This window comes from Chaetodon trifascialis, chromosome 12 (assembly GCF_039877785.1).
Source record: "Chaetodon trifascialis isolate fChaTrf1 chromosome 12, fChaTrf1.hap1, whole genome shotgun sequence".
NCBI classification, from domain to species: domain Eukaryota; kingdom Metazoa; phylum Chordata; class Actinopteri; order Chaetodontiformes; family Chaetodontidae; genus Chaetodon; species Chaetodon trifascialis.
Genome location: NC_092067.1, coordinates 20,156,045 through 20,178,654, shown reverse-complemented (window position 1 = coordinate 20,178,654; position 22,610 = coordinate 20,156,045). Strand labels below are relative to the sequence as shown.

The 22,610-nt window shown below is 40.7% G+C and overlaps 1 protein-coding gene across 10 annotated transcripts in view; it reads right to left on the bottom strand.

The window, feature by feature from the left end:
- The window catches only part of stxbp5l (syntaxin binding protein 5L), a 126,697-nt gene that overhangs the window by 38,057 nt on the left and 66,030 nt on the right, over nt 1-22,610 (bottom strand). For all 10 annotated transcript variants that reach the window (XM_070976415.1, XM_070976418.1, XM_070976416.1 and 7 more), the window contains exons 5-10: nt 17,394-17,528; nt 10,064-10,127; nt 8,212-8,295; nt 3,626-3,749; nt 551-626; nt 20-174 (exon numbers count right to left, since the gene is read on the bottom strand). In XM_070976415.1, coding sequence (XP_070832516.1) covers nt 20-174; nt 551-626; nt 3,626-3,749; nt 8,212-8,295; nt 10,064-10,127; nt 17,394-17,528 — 638 coding nt within the window. The remainder of the gene's footprint in view (nt 1-19; nt 175-550; nt 627-3,625; nt 3,750-8,211; nt 8,296-10,063; nt 10,128-17,393; nt 17,529-22,610) is intronic.

Here is a 22,610-nt window from a genome sequence, read left to right as displayed (position 1 = left end):
GTTATTCTCTTGAACTCACCGTTGTTGTAAGGAGTCTCGCAGAGTGCCATAAACTCTACAATAGGATAGTCCATCTCCAGCACAGTGATGGCCTTGCCGTGCATGATGGTTAAGGCTGGCCGCCGTCCTGCTTTGTCATATGACAGACCTCCAGAGAAGATAATAAAAGGCTCGCTGTTGTGGAGAGAACAGGACTTTAGGAAGACTTGGTGTGTATCAGTGCAAGCAGCCGAAAATGACCAGCCAGATAAAGAAATGACTGAATAAGATCAATCAGCCAGTTAAACTGAGACACGAATGAATGAATAATATCCATTTGTATGTTCAATCTAACATTTTGTTTGTCCTGAGCACATGCCAACGGTTTTTCTGTTGGTGCGTTATGAGTATCACCAAGTGAGGTGTTTTGTTAGTTCACTACATGATGAAATAACCACAGGTTAAATCTCCTCACAACTGTATTCAAATCATAATTTAGTCTCATCAGGAAACTTAAGACTTAATGAAGGCAGGCAATCTGGAAGTGAACATTTGCTTAAAAAGCACACACCTGTTCCTCGAGGTCTTGTACTCCACTTTGAGTATGGGTTTACACGACTCCTTTCTCCCATCCTTCTGTATCTTTCCTGAATTAGAGAAAATAGCAAAAGAATGGCAAACATATCAAGACAGCTCCACATTTAGCGTTAACATTAGACAGTGTTTTAGCTTCTGGGTGGTGGGTGTACAAATAACGAGACTCTGACTCAGGAGTACTTGTCTTCTGCATCCCCAGCTCAGTGTTATGCCAAAGCATGCAACAGATCCACCAATCTGCTGGAGGACAGCATGACAGTGTCACACTTTGCCTCGCCTGGGTGTGAAAAATACACACATATGAAAATGCACTGCCAACGGGGGGTGATAATGACAGGAGCTGAGGATAAACGTAGTATGAAGGGCAACAAAGACCACTTGGGGGTCGGGGTACAGTGGAGGTTCATGCACGCACGCACGCACGCACGCACGCACGCACGCACGCACGCACGCACGCACGCACGCACGCACGGTCAGTGTTGTTTTGTGTTAAGAAAGTAGTTAATTTAAGACATATATTTTATGTACAGTACATGTGATTTCAAGCTGTTTACACATCACCTCTTATCATCCACAGTCTCTGTTAGGCAGCCAAAGCTCTGGGTAATGGTGACTGAACAGACTCAAAGGTACAATATTACAACACACACTGAAACGTCAAAGCAGGAAAGGACAGAGTGAAGGGAAAAGGAAGACAGGAAAAATAAGAGCAAACCGCCAAACCTCTAAGTAATGCTTTGATGACAGTCAAACCCACAGCTGTATAAAGATTTACAGTGACACATGATCCAAGCTTTTATTACGTCAATCTGTTCATATCCTGTCTATTTTTTACTATAAAACCTGTGCAGGTGGGCACACATGACAGAAAATACACATGAAACCTTCAATGATTTTCTTTAAGCTGTCACAGGTGAATCATAAAGACTAACTGCACGACACGATGATTTATTGACTCCCAGTTTAACTTATTCTTTCAATGTCTTCGCATCCATGTATTACCTCTAACGCTATTTTTCTTATCTTGTTTTTCCATGTTTCTGTTCAATACGTTGTTTTCTCCCTTAGAATAAATGTCTCTGTTCCTTCTTCTGCTCTCTCCATCTTCTGTGTCCTTTCACCTTGTAGCCGTCAGTCTCATTCTTCTTTCCGTCAGGTTATACAGTCCGCACTCGTTAATGCAACACAAGTGTTTGTTCAACTGTCACTCAAAGACACAAACTAAAACCTTGGCTTGTCCGATATCCACCCAGTGCCTGCTAAAACTAAAGTCCGACAAAGTCACTATTTATTTGTCTTTGGTAACAACATTGTTTCCAATACTTAATCAATCTGGATCTGAGTCACATATGTGGCACTGACCGAGTAGAGGTCTCGTCTTGTACTGTTTGTGTTGTTTGAATATCAGTAACTCGCTCTTACAGCAACAGGGCATAGACAATTAAATACATACATACTTAAATGTATGCTGATATCTAACAGTGAATGGTACATAGACTCTCCATACATGAGGCTGGATGATTACTGTGGTAGCTTTGGTGTTGTGTTGTTCTAAGTTGTCAGCATAGAGCTCCGACGGCAGGTTCAGACCGAGGTGGACAGAGGGCCAGCAGTCTTCCTGGAGCTCACAGCATGACATCTGAGCACAACAAACAGCACAGCCAGTGACAGCAGCATCCAGCAAGCCAAGCAGTCAGCTAAGCTGGGTGTGGTGATGTGATGACTGACTTAGGCTGTCCTGCCAGAATCAGTTCATTAATCTGTTTTGTTAATTTATTCACATCTAGAACAGAGTGAGACGGCCTCACGGTCTTCTTTTTCATATTCTTAGTTCACCTGTATTTCTTGTCAGCCCCAGCCCTTTCCTTTCACTCTTGCCCTCTGTAAAAGCAGATATCTGACGAATACTGGGTACATCAACAGTCTGTGGTGTTTAACCACATCCTAAGGCCTGCTGCCCTGTCCCTAACATTCACCGCCCACGTCCTTCCCTGTTGCCTCCCTGTTTTGTGATTTTGTCTGAGATCACAGCTCACAGCAAGGGGACTATTCATCACCAGAGATGTGGCAAGGTCGGGATGCCCTGCCAGCAGATAAACCAGTAAGAGGGAAACAGAGGGAGGACTAGTAAGAAGAGAGTACATAGAATTTCACTTGGCATGGAAGTCATCCAGTCAAGCCAGTGCTGAAGTGTTCTCACAGGACAGCCAAATACTTTAAACTAGCAGTGCCAAATAACATTAATTCAGATTTGCTTTGTCATGCATTTCAAATGTGCAGACACCATGAGTTTGGTTTGAATAATACAGCGTTGATGGTTACATTCAGAAAACAAAAAAACAAGACACAACTGATAGAAAAATTCAATGGCAGGATGTTACAAATGTTTCTAGTATATGCTATGATGACTGATGCGTCCCAGAGGGACAAATTCCATACAGCTACCATTTGTAAACATCCATCCATCCATTATCTATACCGCCTATCCCTTTCGGGGTTGCGGGGGGCTGGAGCCTATCCCAGCTACCATGGGCGAGAGGCGGGGTACACCCTGAACCGGTCGCCAGCCGATTGCAGGGCCACATTCAAGGACAAACAAACATTCACCCATTTGTAAACAGAATTTGTTAAATGAGCCATCATCTTGATGATTAACGTGACTTTTCTGTTACACGTAGCACAGAAAATTTCACCATTTTGAAGAATGTAATGGTCACACTGCCATGTGATGTTCTACAGAAAAAGACTTCACTTCAAGTTTAGAGGTCGAAACATAGAACACAAACATTTGCGATTCCACAACTCAGAGCTTAAATAATCATGAAGCTGAAGTCTTATTACACACGTCCGCTAAATGTCAGAAATTCAGCCCATTGACAGCCTGTGAAACAATAATTCATTCTTCAATAAATAATCAAATCAATACATTATCCTCACATGTTCTGCAACTGTCTGCTGTATTAAGAGGACCCAGTTTCCCAGCATGTGATAATCCAAGTTACACATTTAGTAATTCATGAAGGAAATACACTGTAAGTGTTCATCTCACCATGAGGGAAGGTGACCTGGAATGGCTTGGTGGTGTTTCTGAGATTCCACATCGTCAGGCTGCCGTCTGAGTGACTGCACATGAACTGCTTCCCTTCATGATGCCAGCTGACTGAATGGATGGCCTGTACCAATGAGGCAGAGGGAGTGGATTTTACAAGAATCTGCTATATATGTCAAAATGATCAAGAGTAGTTTAAGATGTTAGAGAAGATTTACTTCAATCAGAATCATGAAAAAAAAGTATCTGCAAAGAACAAGCTTTTTCAAACAGTGGTTTGTAATTGATTTTTTTTTTTTTAGTTTTTATCCAAATACAGTAACAAAAAAACAGTTATAAAGACACACAAACTGTTGAGCTCCACCAAGTATACTCTGATAAGTAAATCTAAAAAAGATGCTCTGCACAGTTCCTCTGAGGAAAAGGAGACCACATTGGGACCCCAAGCAAGATTTCTTCTGCATGTAACACGAAATGACAACGAATCTATGAGGCTTTGATAAGTTCTTAACGGCTCTGTGGCAGCTTTCTAGCTTTTAAAAATGGCTTTCAGTCCTGTACTGTTCAGTGATGTGCACGCTGAGACACCTCAGTTAGGTGTCGGCATAAAAGGCAATTTTCAAGCCAAAACAACAAATGACAGAGCAGTAATTAGCTCAGTGCACAAGCCAGCCTTCCTTTCATTACCCTGCATTCACTGCTTATCTGCTGCTGTTTTTTAAGCACTCAATCCACACGTCACATGGTTCGTCAAACAGCTTGATGTCTACTTATTTGCCTATTCAAACATGCCTACCTGATGATCTTTTCTCTGTCATTTTGTTTCAATGCATTTTCTGTACCATCACCCACCACTGTTATGGCCATGCTCCCAAGAGGGATGACTCAGGCCACAGTTGGGGAGGTCATTGGGAGATATGTCACAGAAAGCTGGAAACAACTGAGATGATTTTCGTTTTCACTGCAGCACACCACAGGGGTGAGGACCACATGTGTGTCCATTAGTATTTGCAGATGTGGTTCCAACAGAGAAGCGTTTACCTGCGGCTTCTGTTTCTGCCAGACTTTGTGTGTGTAGCTCTGTGTTCTGAACCAAGTCAACCATATACAGGAATCAGATCAGCCACAACATTAAAACCCCATGCTTAATATTGAGTGGGCTCCCTGTGTCGAGGCATGGACTTTGAGGAATCTGAGGGCCAGATCAGCGACTTAAACTCTTTGTCATGTTCCTCATGACATTCCTGAACCGTTTTTATGGTGTGGTATCTTAAACACCAATAGTGTAATTGTGACCCACCACAAGAAAACCAGCAACAAGTCGGCCTGGCGCAAGTTGTGTAAACAAAGAAAAAAATCTTCTTCTTTTTTTTTTAAATGAGTGATTTTCATTTTTTTGCAGAATATGTAAGTTGAAATCATGAACTCCATGTTTCAAATAACAGTAATATGGGCCTTAAAACTTTGTATTTGAATTTGGGTTGTTTTAGAGGAAATTCTCGGTCTTAGTTGGGGGTGAGGCGATTCAACAGTAAATTAGCATAGTGGCTTTCTTTGGCTATTTATGTACTTCTGTTCTTTTTCTGCCAATCAGCTGCACGTTAAAAGGGAACCACATGGCTACTTATGTAGCTTCTGGTTATGCCGACAACGATCTCACTTCTGATTCTGAACCCGAACTAGAAGATGAAACTGCATTACACTGGAGAACATCCCTAATCTACAGTTCAGGCTGGATTTTTCAGAATCTGTAAATAACTCAAAATGCCCCCCCAGAGACTTGTTGCTGGTTTTCTTGTGGCTGGTCATTATTACCCTCAGGGCAGAGAATTCCCATCTTTGACATACCTTGTACCTATAAGCGTTTCTAGTAGGGATGACGAGATTCACCGATTCATATCAGTGATCCAATACAAACGTTTGCGATGCGACTGCACCGGTAGATTCAAGGTACGTCGGATATAATTTATGGGTGAATTTACAGTGCATCTCTTCTAGCCTGTCTGCATCGGTAAATTCCATGGTTAAATCGATTATTTCATGTTCTAGTACTATTCCTTGCCGTGTCGTGTTTTCCGAGGCAACCTGAAAGCACCATCGCTCCTCCTTCACTGACGCAAGCGTTGTTCACAGCATGAAGGGAAACGAGAACGACATTAGCAGCGAGGAGATATTCAGTGCACCGAAAAAGATTTATATTTCGGGTTTTTCAAGCGAGAAGGTAAACTGGACAAAATGCACGCAAACAATGCCGAGCAGCTATCAATTACGTGAGTAGCACAACGAACCTGACTATGCACGTTGTTAATACTGTGCTTTCTGACACTTTTAAACTGTGAAGTTTTATACGTTTTGTAAAATTGTAGAGACAGAGAACATAATTCGGAGTAAGTATTGCTTATTATAAATAAAATGTAATGCTCTGTCTATACATACTGAATTGTCTTTTTTAAAAATAGGATTTATTGGTTTGCTCAGTAAAAACAAACCAAATATTACATGCATCTCTCAAATTGATACAGAGAGTAAAGCAGAGTTGTGCTATAAGAAATCTGATATGGGCACACTCTTGTACCACAACTAACTGTATTGAACTGGATCACATCATATCAAACCGAATCTCTTTGTAAGCAAGTCATATCATTATCAAATCATTTTTGAATCGCATCTTATCATGAACAGGAGCGAATCGCATTGCATCGGCAGAGGCTTCAGTGTATCATTAATGTATCCTGTCGGTGGCTACGTATCGAATCTGCATCAGTGGTGGATATATACATCCCTGGTTTCTTCTGCATTCTTTATAAGAAACAGCTTTTTACAGCTATTCATGTCAAAGGTATAGAGGTTCTGAAAAAATGATGTACTGTGATGGCATTTTTTGGCTACCACAGTCAATTTGCATCTGCACTCTAATGTCAACACTAATACCTCAGAAGAGATGTGGCCTAAGCTGTGTTTCTGAAGAAAATAAAAGGTGTACAGCATAACACATTCAAAATAGAAATGCCAAATGAAGTAAAACCCTCGTTTCGCTGTGAGATGTAGCTGGTGAAGGGTTTTTGTTTTTTTTTGTATTCGGCTCAAGAGGTGAGAGGCAGAGGCATGCCGCGCTGGAGGTGATGCACACAGAACCACATTAATAAATGTGAGCAGGATGTGACTGTTCACAGGAGGAAGGACAGAGGACGAGCGATGGCAGCGGATGCACAGGATCAGTGCCATGAGGTGAAAATGTCCAAAGGGCAAATTGGCTTTGCGGCCACAAGGGTTAAAACAAACAAGATTAAATAAGAGTGATGTGTGTGTATGTATGTCATGGGAATTGTCAAACTGACCTTGGATAAATTTCCTGATATACTGTATCTATATGGTAAATGTGACCAATTTGAGGCTACTCTGTAAAAAATATGGTTATTCCAGTTTAATTTGAGTAATTTCTATTAATTAATAATAATAATTAAAAAGAGTTGTATAGCTGATAATGGAAGAGCGGGTAATGAACCTCCACCGCACAAGCCTGACCAATGCTATGAAAGTGTTGCACTACATGTTACATATTATTTTATTATTATACAGTGGTTCAGAATTTAATGGGGCCCCCTCTTTAACTAACCTGTTACTATCAAGTACACACCTTGGCAAATGGCAACACATAAAATTAACATCTTTGACACTAAGAACAATCTTTCATGTCAGCCTCCACTGCTAACTGGGAGAAATGGCGACAGACACTGTAGTCTTCACCTGTTTGAGCTGACGGTACTGTGCAAGCTGTCAGAGGCAGACCGGTATGAGCATGCCTGAGTCCCCCAATTACTGGCTGTTGTTCAAAAAGCAGTAATTGGTTGGCAAGCAAACAGGCATGGCAATATGGCACTTGATGACAAAGACACCTTGTTGAAAATAAAGGTTGATGCTGTTCAAAGATGAAAATTGCCCTCCATTTTGTTGAGATTCAAAAAATTGGCAGAAAAAAAGGCTAATTTCTCTGAATGGGATAAGTGATGGAAGCAAGACATATCAGACAGAGGCTGTTAAGTGATATCCATTCACGTAAGAGCTAGATATCAGCTCTCTTTAAGACATCTGAAGTTTCTATTGTGTGAATGACTGCATGAAGCAGAGTGCGTAACATTTGTTTAGGATATTTATTTTAATCATTACAGGCTCCCAAGACACAAAGTTGCCAAGTTTTAAAAAGTCTGACTGTCACAGCTTCCTGGAAATGGAAAAGAAAGACATAAAAGAAATCTATTCCACAGGATTTTGGGGATAAAAATTTCGCACCTCCTCTGTGCGAAAATGACTTACTTCTGTTGTAATTTCTCCACTACTCTCAATTTGCCACATTCTTATGAATATCCTACTTCCTGCTGCTATTACAAGGGATCCCCACAGGGACCGCTGAAATCTTTTGTGAATATTATGGTGTAAGAAACACTGAAAGCCACTGAAGACGTCCTCTTTAACGTCAGAGTGTAATGTGGACGTCAATACAGGCCAGACCTGTTTAGAAACAGAATCATCCCTCTTTCACTTCAGTTGTTAAGTTTCTTGATGCAGAAGTGCATCGCGGAGCTCACCTCATCGTAGTAGATTCTGAAGTCGGCTTTCTTGCCTCGGAGGTCCCATTGTACAATAGTCCCGCTCTCGAACCCTATAAGCAGCTGTAGAGGCGACAAGGAATGGAAAATTTAAGATACTTTAAAAGCCTAAAATGAGATGATGAGCACAGCCTAAACCAACAGTACCAATCTAATTTACATAATTGCACTCTTTGCTGTCATGTAGGGGAACCATTTTGCCTGTGGCACCCCAAAAATACTCAAAAAAAAAAACCTTCCTCTTTCTTTCCCTTTTATGCCTTCAGTTCTCTTCTTCAGACCAAATTCAGAGATTGGCTGTTTGCATCTACACAGACTGTATACTGACACAGACACACACACAGACACGCACACATATTTATTGATTTACAGTACACATGCACACAAGTACAGAGAGAATGCAAAAAAACATTTTCAGACACACTTTTTCCTGCACGTCTTCTCACCCACGTTAGTGACACACTTACATAGAATACACTGAAGATGAAAACAGGCTCCCAGAAACACGCACAGCTCCCAAATGCACTTATAATAAGAACAACCTCACAAACATACCCACACACTACAGCACGATTACACACACACACGCATAAGAGCATACAGATAAGAAGGGGAGAGCAAAGTCGACACAATCTGATCACAGATCAGAGGATATGAGGAGTGATGTTGGAGGAGTGCAGCCTTGAAGACAGTGGAGGAAACAGCTCTCCTGCTGCGAAAGACTGCGTGACATCTCGAATCATAAGACGAGAAGTCGAGGGCAGTAGACGTACAAAAAATAAACTGCCTCTCATAAATTTTGCAACCCTAAGGCTTTACATTGGTAACACCAGCAGTCACGAAAGTAAATAAACAGAAGAGATGAATGCAGATGTCCAGATAACAAATGCATTAGCATACATACATAAAGTGTATCCTCAAAAGTATGTGGTATATCTGCAATGTCTTATTTAAATGTTAAACAGGTATTTGCTGCAAAAAGTATTTTCAATTTCATATAATTATGATGTGCTGTTGTGGTGTGCTGCAAGTAGGAAAGCAGGATGCAAAACTGCATTATAAACAAGCTAATTTTCTCACTGCACTGGCAAAGCTTTTCATGCAGTGAAATGTCATCTAAGGATAAACATTAGCACAACTAATACTATCATTAACAAAGGCTGAGAGAGAAATAAAAGCAAGTGTAGGATCCCCAGTCTCCTCTGCCTGCATCCTGGCCATTGTAAGATAAAGGTGAGATTCTTCCCTTTTCTCATGGTAACATTAATACCTTTGTTTTAAAAACTGAATGCAGAACTTCGTCTCTTCTTGCAGTGAGTGATGGTGGTGTTCAACAGCAGCTGCAGACGCGTGTCTTTGCAGCTTGTCAGGTGTGGTTTCACACAGAGGCAGCAAAATCAATTGGGGAAAAAAATTGCTCCTCAATGACCTCTTTTACAGAAACCTGCCACTTTTCCTACCAATGTGACTGCAGCTTGACCCTGGAAGGCACAGCTCTCCTCAAAGGATATTACCTTCCAGTTCCTCACACGTTTCCTTCTGTGTGTATATGTGAAAAGCGTGGTGGTATGTGGTGTCATGTACAGAGACTGATTTTCTTTCTGCGAGGCAGAGCGAAAGCTAGGCTGAGAGAGCAAGAGGTGGGAAAATTAGAAAGAAAGGGATGAAAGACAGAAAGATAGAAAGACAGAAATAATGAAGATACAAGACAGGCAGAGATTTAACTAGAGGCAGGGAAGAGGGGAAAATGAGACAGCCTCTGTAGATCGTTTTAACATGAGAGATGGTGCTCGGGGAGAACCAGTAGCTGTTTTTTTATTTGCCTACTCACCTTGCCTTCATCCTTTGGGCTGTCGCTCAAATGAACCACAGGTCCTGGATGAGTTTTAGTTGATCTGTGACAACAGGGAAAGACAAGAGAGAGGTTAAAAAGACAGCAGCAGTAATGCAATGAATCAATACTGTAAGAAAAGTCTTACATCTTGTTCAGGCAGGACATGGAAGTCGTGATCAGACGGTTTTAACTTCACTTATACAAGACTGTGTTCATATTTGTTCACGTTTATTTTGTTTTTGTATTTTACACCTGTATATATATTTTTTGAATCTGCAAAATTCAAGTATTCCTTCAATAATTATTGCACTAAAAATCAAAATTACTGCCCATAGATTGAGGACATATAAAGGACAGGCTCTAATATGGTGCAAAAAGGACATTCTGCGGTATATTTTTCATTGTGTATTTCTTTGACACATCACTGTGGGACATCAAGAAATTAGGCTACATACAGGGACCGTTAAGAGCTGCACAAAGAGCTCCATCCAAACGCACACAGCAGTTGCCCTCCTGGTTTTTATTATGGAAAGTCAATCTTAATCCTTGCTAGTACTCAAGACCTACATTACAGCCATGTCACTGTGACCGCCTCTTTACTGCTTTATTATCCTGACCAAGAGAAAATACAGCATGCTGCTGGATTTTATTTTTCACCACCAAAGTCCACCTAGATGACCAATTTTTTTCAGTTCTGAGCTCAGAGGGTCAAAACTACAAATTACACAAATGCAGAGGGGAAGAGGATGTCTTGGTTTAGTGATGAAATGTTCTCCCACTCAAAATCTGCAGCTGTGAAATTCATTGTATTGCCAGTGTGCAGTGCAACCCAGAGCTGGTCAGTCCAACAAGAGCTACTTGGTCACCAGCGAACTTCACTGCAGTTGCGGCAATCATGATATTTTAGTACAGTGACTGTGATGCTAGCTGATCTGGGAGGCTGGGGTGTGACTGACACATTCAGATGGGCCCACTTAGTCATGCCTGCTGCCGCAAGACGATAAAAACATAAAACCATAGAAAGCTCTCAATACATTTCAGTTCAGCAGTTAAAGTAGTCATAAGCCAAGATATCAACAGACCATCCGCAATACACAACACCTGTCCAATCATTGACGAGCCACAATGGGTGAATGCCAAGAGCTAATCTTGCCACACCAGCCATCCAGAACAAATAATACACTAAGCTGAGACACTTTCTGATTTAACATGCAAATGCACTTTTGACCCCAGACCTTTTGTTCATGAACAAACCCACATGGCGCGCATGTGCGCACACACACACGCACACACACACACCTACACCCACACGCACACACACACACACACACATACACACACACTGATACATTGTGCCATGGATAACACCAAGTTCTTTTTGCATTTATGAGCATAATTATGTGTTTGAGAAGAAATGTTTCACAGCAATTTACATTCTGGATGGAGAGCTATGACTGAGGGTGAAGGCTTTCTATTGTATATGGAGGGCATTTTCCATACACAAAAAGAGAGCTTGTGCACTATAGAGACAAATATGTGATCTCAGAGTTGCTGACTGACTTTGTGACTCCTGATAAAGTTTGCTGTTCAGCCAACAAGGCCAGTCTTTCACTTTCACACAAAGTGAATCAGGATGTTATGAGAAAAAAAATGAATACACTGATGAATGGTGTTTGCCAATGCTGGTACAGCATCATATTCTGAAGTTCTGAGGCTGAATTATAAAATACATAACTTGCATTTTCTCTGAGCCTGAACCCCAAGCACTTTCTGGGAGTTTACTGTCACATTTTTAAACACCGTAGACTCATTTTTCCTCTACGTATCTCTATGGATACAGCACAACCATGTCTAGAAGAACTAGAATTCAAAAATGTATGCCCTAAAATACAAAAAAGTGGGACTCCTCGTACTACACTGGTGCACTGTTATTGAACATGTGGTAAGTCATCTGAGGCTTCCCAGTTGCGCTGAGGAGCACAAAATGTAAGTTTTTTTTTTGTTTGGTTGGGTTTTTTTTTTAGAAAAGATCTAATTCTATTGATCCCATGCCAGGGAAATGATGTTGTTACAGACAGCAGTAATACCAAGAATAAAGAAAACAAACGCACAATATTGAAATTGCGAACACACCTTCAGCTCCAGCACCAGCCATGGCAAACAATCACTGCTGGAAAAGCCACCAAATTTCCCCTCTGGGAATCACTAAAGGCTTATCTTATCTTATAACACACAAAGGAAGGTGGCAGCCAGCTGCAGAGGCACAAAATGTTTGAATTTTACAGTGAGTGTTTTATCATGCAGTCGTATATTATCGCACTGCGTCACACGTTCAGAGCTTTGAAGTAAAATGAATTGTCATCTGAAATATCTGTGCAATGGCTAGACATACAACACAAGTATTGATTGGTTGTATGTCCTGTTTTTTAAATTAAATTTAGCAGTCTCTGTTGAGATGTGCAAGGCCTTGTTACTGTAGTTTTTATTCTGTACATGTTGGTACGTAGACCATTAACAACATTACCAACCGCATCTCTGAGTTCCTATGACAGGGAGTGTTTTGTGTATTCTCATGTATTTATGTATTTTCTTGTAATCATCTTTCTAAATTATCAAGTTTGATTGAAGAATATTCCCTGCAGTGTTTCTGGGCTCTGTGGGGAGAGCACTGGGAGTCTGAAAGTGTTGTGGGGTCGGGTTTATTCCATCGCTGTATTCACTCTAATTTTCACTTCATCCAACAGCCGAGAAGATGTCTCGCATGGTGAATGAGGCAGAGAGGAGACCAAGAAATGAGTGATAGGAGTAACATATCAGCAGGGATGAAAAGGGACCAATGATTTATTTCCAATAATCCAATGTATAGTCACAAAGCTAAATCTATGTGACACTTGGGTGCACATATTTTTCAATACTGTACAAACTTGCTAATTATACAAATACATTAGCTGGACTTTAATGTGGTGAGATCGAACCATTTAACGGTCTTTTAACGTTAAGATTTCAAGCAAGCGAGCCTCTTCTGTAACTCAGTGAGATTCCTCAACATTGATTCAACCCATATTCTACCCTCAGTCCTTTTCACCTCAGGTAAACAAGGCAAAGAAATATCTTCAAACAAGCTAAAAGATATTTTTCTATAATGTTCTTTGCAAAAACTTCATATTGTAAGTTTTTATTATTGTGTATAATCCCAAAAGATAAGCCTGCATTCATGTTTTCCTTTGGCACGACAAGCAACAATACATCACTACAGAGCTTCAGCTTCATTTTTCATCCTATTCCATACTGAGTACCAGAATTTCATTCCCTCCTCTGCCGGACTCAATCACAAACTTTATTTTGAGGATTAGCAGCGCATCTGGATTACGAGAAAATTGTTCCTTGAGAAACAGACAGACAATTATTTTTTTAATAAGATTGTGCCTCTCAGCTTTATCATGTGTTTGTGTTCCATTGGACCAAATTTTGATATATCATGTACTTGTAGTAATACAAATAGTTGATTTGGAAGTAACCAATAATCATAATGCACATCTGACCTAAAGCAGTTAAAACTGTAAACTTAACTTGAAAAACTTGCCACGTGTGATTCAGGTCAGACTACAACAACTATGCGGCTGGGAGAAGATAATAGTTTTGGATTAATATAGAAAACTTAAACAAGTCTTGACTAATATCACTGCTGACTTTTCCAATTTCTAACCGAGACAATGATCTTTGTCTAACCTTCACCAAATGCTTTGAGTTGCCGAAATGTACGTTGATAATGATTTAGTTACCATGAATGGATATTGTAGAACAACAACAGGATGGCAATGCTCTGTATACACATTTTGAATGTTAAAAATCTCTCCACATCATGCTGGTAAAACACCAGCCAAACATCCAGGCAGCATTACATTTCCTTCCAAACAGATTTGGAAATGATAATTTTAGGAGACTGGGCTGCTGTGGCCGCGTATTTCTGTCGCCAAATATTTCTGGAGTACGTTTTTGCATTTTAAGAGTGCTTATTAAAAAAACGCTGTGCGTCCAGGTTGATGCAGAAAACTCATTTCTTATTTTAACATGTTTTGCAATCTAAATAGCAGAAACAGCCAAACACGCCAATGCTGATTACAGCCGACATGATGCCAGGCGTAAACACAATTCTGTTCATCATAGGATTCTATGAACTGCGGCAGAGTGTGTCCCGGGCCGCTGACTTTTCCTTGCATCTCATTTTTGTATATCTCATTTCAGAATGAATCTCCTGAAGATGAAACTGTGTATTAAATATGTTGCGAATCCATTTGAATTTCAATGAGAGCCTGGCCCTTCCTGTTTGAACACACTGGCCCCACTTGAATTGTTGCTATAACAGATTCTTTTCAAGAGAGCACACTCTGGTTTGCCTTAAATTAATTCATCTGTGAATGGCTGTTGCACAAACAAATGCTGTGAAAACACAAATGAACACAAGTGAAAACACACACCAAACACTGGATGACTCACAATGTGCTGTTTGTACACAGTGGAAAGAGTAGATGAGTTCTCCCTTGCTCACTTGACGTTTCACCTCAGGAAAAACAGAAAGTCCCCCCTCATCCCTATTCATGCTGAGTGAAAAACCTCCCCAGCCGAACTATGAAACTCCCCGGTTGCTCTGTGTGTTGATGATGAGATTCATTCTCTATGAGTTCAACTTATCATGAACTCCACTTCAGAAAGGTGCAGAGTGCTGATGGTTAGAAAATAGGGAATATATTACAGTGTATGCTCAAGCAGAACATAATATGGAGTGCAGTGCTCAACCCACTTCAGTCAGAACAGCATAGTTACCACCACATTCTTACATTTGGAATTATGTACATTTTTATCCGACATGCAAACACAACCCTACAAATACTTGACTGGTCATTTGGGGCACCTGGCAGTGTATTCTGGGAAGAATTTGTGGCGCTCTCGTAACGTAGAACTCACTTTTAATAGGGACGCTGAGATACTAACACTGTTCCCTACAGCAGCGTTTCCCAAACCTGTTTTTACTGCATCGGCAATTGAGTGAAATGCATAACAAAGCAATGATATGTGAATAATCTTCCCAATTAAAACAGAAAACAAGCATTCATTTTTGCTGTGGTGCTCTGTTCAGCTCAGATGCTGTGAACAGGGTCCCCCTCTCTTCCCGCAAACCTGGACCTGAAAACACGTTCGCGCTCTCTGGCTGAGGTTACATTGAGCGTGAAATCTATAATTGCCTCACTCTCGATCTCATGCGTGATGACGAAAGAAAAATACAACCAAGAGTTTATTAACGCTGGCTTCACCAAAGCCATCTGAAATGGTGGGACGGGGTCTGTTTTATGTGGGGAGCTGCTCGGTAATGAGGGCTTAAAAATGAGCAAATTGGACAGACATCTCCAAATGAAGCATTCTCAGCATCAAAAAAAGTTTTCCTGGGCAAAGAAGGGACTTTCAAGAGATGCTGTTTTGACAGCACAGTGCACACAAAATTATATGTACACGTTTTATGAGATGGCAAGAAACTTAAGATGACACTCAGCAAATTTGATTATGGCTGTGATGTACTTTATTATACTGCACTCCCCACTAAGCTGACAGAGTGAGTGCGTTGCCTTAAAGCTTCTGTGTTTCATTTTTCAGCTTGTTATGAGGTGGTGAGAAACATTACACAGTTATGCCAGGTGTTTTCGCAGTTCATGATGTATTTTTGTAAGTTCATGTCCTGGGAAGACATCAAATTTCGTCCCCTTCAGTATACTGTGTACCATCATAGACAGGCAATGATGTACTCAGATAATTGAGACTGAATGGTAGAGAATAAATGCAGTGCATTTGTTCATCACATGGTTAGCTGGTTAATGAACAAAGCAGAAATACTAACACATAAAAACTATTTTCTTTCATACAGTTTTACACTGAAGAAAGTTCTGACATGTGATGTGGGAAAAAGTTTTCTCTCTTGACTCACACTCCGGCAAGGAATCGACAAACCAAATACCCTGCTAAAATCACAACCACTGTCACAGCCTCCGAGACTCCAGCGATGATTGGCAGACAGCCCTCCCACACGTACACATCAGTGTTATGACTGCTTACTATAGTGTGGGTTGTCACAAGACAACAAGATGGTTTGGTATGAGCATGACTTGTGACTGACACTGCAGCAGGGGACTTGACAGGGTAACACCAGGAGAACGGCGCGTAGGTGGGTGCAACCAAGAGAAACAAACGGGCATACAATGCAACTGCACCGTTCGTGTATTCAATGGCACTTTAAGCTGTCAGTCTGCAGCGTATGTCAGCTGTGCAGTCCACGCGTGCAACAAACAAAAGTGCATGTCAACAAATTAATAGAGGCTTAGATGTAGTACTACGCCCAAACGTGAGCAATTAGATTGTGAATGCTTACTGCCAACAGGGAACATTACCACAATAGAAGATAAAGGCTGTTGATGCAATGCAATTATGTTGTTTTCTTCACAGTCAGTTGGTGAAGTATTGTGCGCTCACAACTCATTTAGTCTTCTGTTAAAACTGTTTTCTTGAATTTCTTTGTTTTATTCTTTTCTATATTTACAGTTTTGAATGCATATTATGTAAAATATCAAATACAGAATAGTTTAGCCTGGCTTTCCTGAGGTCCAAGTCCAAAGTCCAAACGTCACATGGTGCACGGAGTTTGCTACAGCAACAGCACCCATGATGTTCAGCATGAATGAACAAAGTTCAATCTAACAAATAACAACATGGCCATTTTGTTTGCATAAACAAGGCTGAGACAGGGAGGCTATTTTAGCGACATTTCACCCAAAGCTACAGCTATGATGATGACATCCATGTAAGGTTCACTTCTTGTCATCGTGAGAATCGCAGGTAGGAAAATTCACAGGTAATTTGGAAAGTCCTTACCTTACCTGACTCACTTATTCATGAACCTGCCAATCAAACATCAAAGACGACGGAGGAGTATTTGAACTTTCAAAACAACTTTCAGCAGCTGCGATGAAACATTTCTCAAGTGTTCACATCTGAGATTTGAACTACAAAATAACAGTTGATGAAATTTTAAGACATTTTGAGACATCTGAATCTGGTTAGAAAAGCTTCTTTTTTTTCTTTTCTATTTCAAATCTTATTTTTGGGAAAACACTGCACTGAGACTCTGCTGTATAAGATATAACATTAAGTTATCCATTTACTGCCTGACCCACTGCCATTCACACCACCAGCACTGTCATGCTCACATTAAGAATCATAACTGCTATCACTGATAGCCAACAGCATTTTTATCTCAACTCCAGCATTTGGATCAACTTACAGTTCTATGGCCTTGTTCCACATGATGACGTATCCAGACAAAACAAAGGACTCGATGTTGACGATGTGTGTGTTTCCGCGCTCTGTCCCCACGTACAGCCATTTACTCTGAAAGGGAAGGTGGCAAAACGTGATCCTGGAGAGCAAGAAACAAAGCAGGGGAGAGACTGTTAGAACATCAACAGTCACAAATATGAACATCTGGTCTAATTCAAAACACACTGATTCCTTTCACAATACAAAAAAAGTCAAACATCAACACTTTTTGGTGAAATGACAAGTTCTTGTTGTGCCGATCAACTGAACAAACACATGCTTAGGAGAGGCAGTTATTCCATTAAACAACTGTTGGATAGCAGATGGTGATTAAAACTGCATGCTAGACATGCTGTGGCCTGCTTAGCAATGATGCTAACATTCTGTAACTTTCAGTATATATCATACCATAATGTTAAACAAGTGTTCAATTGAAAAAACTGCCTCTTATGACATGACTTAGCACTCCACAGGAAAGTGAAAATCTATTTTCCTTACTTACAGGTATTATTGCCTACATTTGCTCCTCCTGCCCCACTCCTGCTTCTCTCTTGACAGAAAATACTTGCACTCAGCCTCTAAGCTTGCTCTAAGCTGGTATAAATAGTTATTCAAAGAGCCCTTCAGAATAACTGGCAAAAGGAGAAGGCTCAACATTTTCTCTGCTTTGTTACATTACACAGCAGCCTATAGACATGTGCCCTACAGGCGAAGCTGGTCCACCATTTCACACATGCTCACTACTCCTATGTCTGACGATTTGAACGGTATAAAATCTAAATTATCATTCAGTTCATACACTTTCTGGCCAACAGATTTTCATGGCTTTTCCATGATTTCAGACCAATTTTCATAACTGAACAATGATTTCTGTGTCTGTATGAAAAATATGTGGAACAAATTAAGCACAATAATTCACAGCATGTCAAGGAAACTGTAACTAAAAAGCAAAACAACTGAATATTCAAGGTTTTGGATCAGTTCACTACACTGAAAACCAATCAGCCTTATTACCGAGCACCAGGATAGAGAATGCGTAACACAAATGAATGATTGGAAATGTATTTTGATTAAAAAAAAGCACAACAAACTGGTCAAAAAACAAGTGTGCGTCGTGATGCTTTAGGGTAGAAGCAGTGGCTACTGGAGCCCGCCACAGTCAGTCTGACTAATATGTCAGTGTCCACTGGATGTGAGAGGGAGGCGGCTCATGTGTGGCTTCACTGTTTTTGCTGAACCACTGCGGCTCACACTGCGTGGACTTCACTTGACAGCATATTATTATGCCGTCTGAGATGCATCTATCTCAAGATAATTTTTTCATGTTCTCATCAAAGGGGTTTCACAACACTGTACAGAAATGAAAAAATCTTCTTTGTTCCTCTAATGCTGTTCTCAGTGGGTTGTCGATAAGCTAATGTATGGGGATTTCCTTCAGTGGTGTAAAATTCAGGTGCAGCAAGGAAAAAAAGTAAGCATTCATGCCTGCCAGAGAGTCAGAGGAAGAGGCAGTTGATGAGACATAACTGAGGCCTAAAAGAAAGAAATAGTGACTGAAGTATCTCAAATTCTCTGTGCTAAAGCACTGGTTATTTTAACAGCTCTACACAGGAGACGCATTTCAGCTGAATTTTCAGTTGTCTGCCTCACACCAGTCTGATGGAACAGATATGCTTCTGTTTTAATCAATAAAGCTGTCTACACTGGCTGCATAACCGCTCGCGTTTCACTCATAACATTACATTCACCTGGAAGACGGTTTTGTCCTCGCCACTTACAGTAAGTGCAATCGAACCACATAGGAGCAAGGGCTAGATATCATCCAAATGTAGCCTTTTTGACGAAAAAGACATGTTCAGCGCTACTATGTAAGTGTTGTTTTGGTATTTTTTTATGACCTAGCAAGGGTCATTCAAGTCTGAACCGGTGGATTTTTATCTTCTGGCAGTAACTCTGCTGTCCTGACTTCAGAGAGGAGCTTATTCCACCACTGTGGAGCCAGAACAGAGAGAGGCCTTGACCAAGACAGAGGCTTCTGATGGCACAGCAGAGGAGCACAATGGTTGGGCCGGGTTGAAGGGTTTGATCGTGGGTTGGAGGTAGGAAGAAGCAGTGTGTAGGTCGCCAGCACACTGGCAGCGACCCACACTTATACTGTGTACACATACTGTGTAGATGCAGATCGAACACTGAAGCTACAGCTGCTGACCACTGAGCCTCCTGTGTCGACACAGTGTTAGACTTACCACTTCTCTGTCAGTTCACATCAGACCCACAGTGGTTTTTTTATGACTTTATGAAGCATAATTGCTCCTTGCAAATCAATAACTAACCATAAAACCCAGTAAAGTATTCATGTGACATATAAACAGCATTTTGATGTGATACAAGGCTGCTTAAACCATTACTGCTGTGACATTAGCATCTATCATGTTAATAATCATCTTAACCAGGGAAGAAAGATGAGTGCACACTAAGTCACTCCTGTCCATGCTGATTACCTTGTAGAGATGGGGAGCTCATTGGGCTACAGCCCCACAGTCACCTGCCCAGCGAGTGGCAGGATTATTAGATAGAAGACAAATGAGATGGCAGACAATTCAATAAGGATTTTAGGGGCTTGGGGAGATGTCAATATTCAAGCTGGCAGGGGGGTAGAAGTGCTATGCAAACGACAGGATTATAGAGTCTTCTGTCTTTTACAACATGTGTTTAGCCTTAACCCAACAAATTTGCATACGTCTTTGTTTAAGGAAGTGTGTGATTGAACTTACATCTAAATCTTCAACATAAAAAGCAACAGATAAGATCGAAGCCTCGTCATAAACTTGCTAGTAGTGGGTGACCATTTACATAAAAAAATCACAGGAGGGATTGAATAAAAAGCAAGGGTTTCACAAAATCAATGGAACAAAGGATGAGAAGATGACAGGAAGGGGAAGGAGGTACGTAGTGATGAGTACAGATCCAGAGAGCAATTTGGAGAAAGTTTAAGGCGTGGTTTTGACTCCACACAGTCCAACCAGGCACTATCAACAGGCCTTATAATTATCAACCAAAGAGAACAGAAGGAGATGTGGGTTTATCTGTCAGCTGACCGGCCACTGCGGTCCAGTCGAAGAGCAAATACCATTAATGAAGTAAAAAAGATGTCAAGATTTAATGAATTGCCGACATCATTTAGTGAACCTGCGACCTTGCCATCTGCTCTGCAGGAGACGTGACATAACTATTTAAAGAACTCTACAATGACTCCATATACCAGGCCCGGACAACTCAGCTGATTACATTAGCTGAAATACCTCTTGTTACTGCTCAAAACACTGCAGCAAGTGTCCAATGTTTCATGTATTGGAGCATGCATTTTGCTTGTACTGAAAGTCTTCAAATTTGTTTTCAGAGCTGAGGAGGGGAGGCAAGCACATGATGCTGACTGACAGTTATCACAAAACAATTCTCTCCACCGTTTCCAGTGATTCATGCGTTATTCTTAGGGGGCTCTGAGGAGGTGTTAGGTTGCTAATTATCAGAGATTCAGTTTGGAGACAGAGCTAAATGACACGTCTCTGCCCAGCCACTGATGGATGACTCATGATGCCCTTTCTCTACGTATATCTTAGAGAGTATGATTCACTGGTATGCTGCTGAGAGCGAGTGGTTCTGCTTCTTACATCACTGCACCACAAGACAGGTAGAAAGGTACTGAGTGTCTGTGTGGGCATATGCACCACACAGTGATAGGTACAGCTTTTGAGCTCTGAATCTAAAATAAGACAACCAATCATACACATACAGTACATAAACATATCAGCTTATGGGCTGTGTACATAGTCATGTGGCTTCAGGCTAATCACAATCCCAAATGGACAGAATGGGCTGTGCACAATAATGTCCTAAAGGGCAGTGATCAAGCTTGTGTAAAGGAGGGAACTGGTGTTGTTTAATTTAGGAAACTGGCAAGACCTGGTGCCATGTTAAAACGAGTTCAACCATCATCATCTCAGCAGATACTAGCATACATTTATGAGCTTTTGTGGCTTATCTAAACATAACCTAACAACCTGCAAGAAAACTGTAAGCAACCCCAAAATCCAGACTTGAGGGAGATTGTGCAATTGTTATCAGGCTTCCCAAAGTCTGGACAGTGGCAGCCACCCTCTGTCATCATGTTTACACTGGAAACAGACAGAGACAGGCTCCATCTGAAAGTATCTTTAGGGTTTTTTAGATTACATGAGTCCTTGGTTTAAAATACATTATGAATGAGGCCTGATAAAACTTCCTGAAAAACGTCTATAGTCCTCACACACACTGCTAATGACTTGAACCCTGTCACTGCATTACAAAGACACCAAGTTCTTTCCTTAACAACTTGCAGACAGTCAATGGATTCAACAAACTTCTCCAGCCCATTATCCTTTAAGCCTCTGTCGCATTATGAAAGTGCCACTGGTCGAGTTTGATGTTTTGTGTGCTTTTTAACAGCAGGACTGAGATTCTTCTCTCTCACAGAGGAGGCTTATTGCTGTCTTGTGATGGAAAGTTTCAGTGGAGAGAACGCACATCCTGTGACTCAGCCGAAGTCCTTGACTTGAAAAATCAACCTGAATGAGCTTGCTGTTAGGTGTATTCATAACAAGTAATGCTTCAATTAACACTGTGACCCTGCATTTTTATGAACAATGAAAATTTTGTGGGGAAAAATAAAATACTGTGCTTCATGTGCTTTTTGAATGCAAATTATATTCCATCACATTCATTTGGAATGCAGTCATATTCATTAAATGTCCTTGCCCATTTACAAAGGTGCCATGAGGTTGAAATCAACTTTGAGTTGCAATGAATAGAAAATATCAAAAGAAACAGAAAAATATAACAGAAAACATCTCAAACTCATCTGTTGTATAAGTTCAACACTTTATCACTTAGTTCGCACATTGAATCATTGATTTTCATACTGTCCTGTCTGTTGTGTTTTGTTGTGAATGCATCTTTTCAAATATACCTCCTTTGTGTACAAAGGCTTACTTACTCCTTACTTTTCTGACAGTAAGTCAGACCTTTTTCTTCAAAAGCTTGTCTTTAAAAACGGGCTTTAACTTCAGTCATAAGAATCTTCTCTGTTGTTTAGCATTGTACTCAACAAATATTTGAATCTTCATGCTAATCGCTAACACTCGTC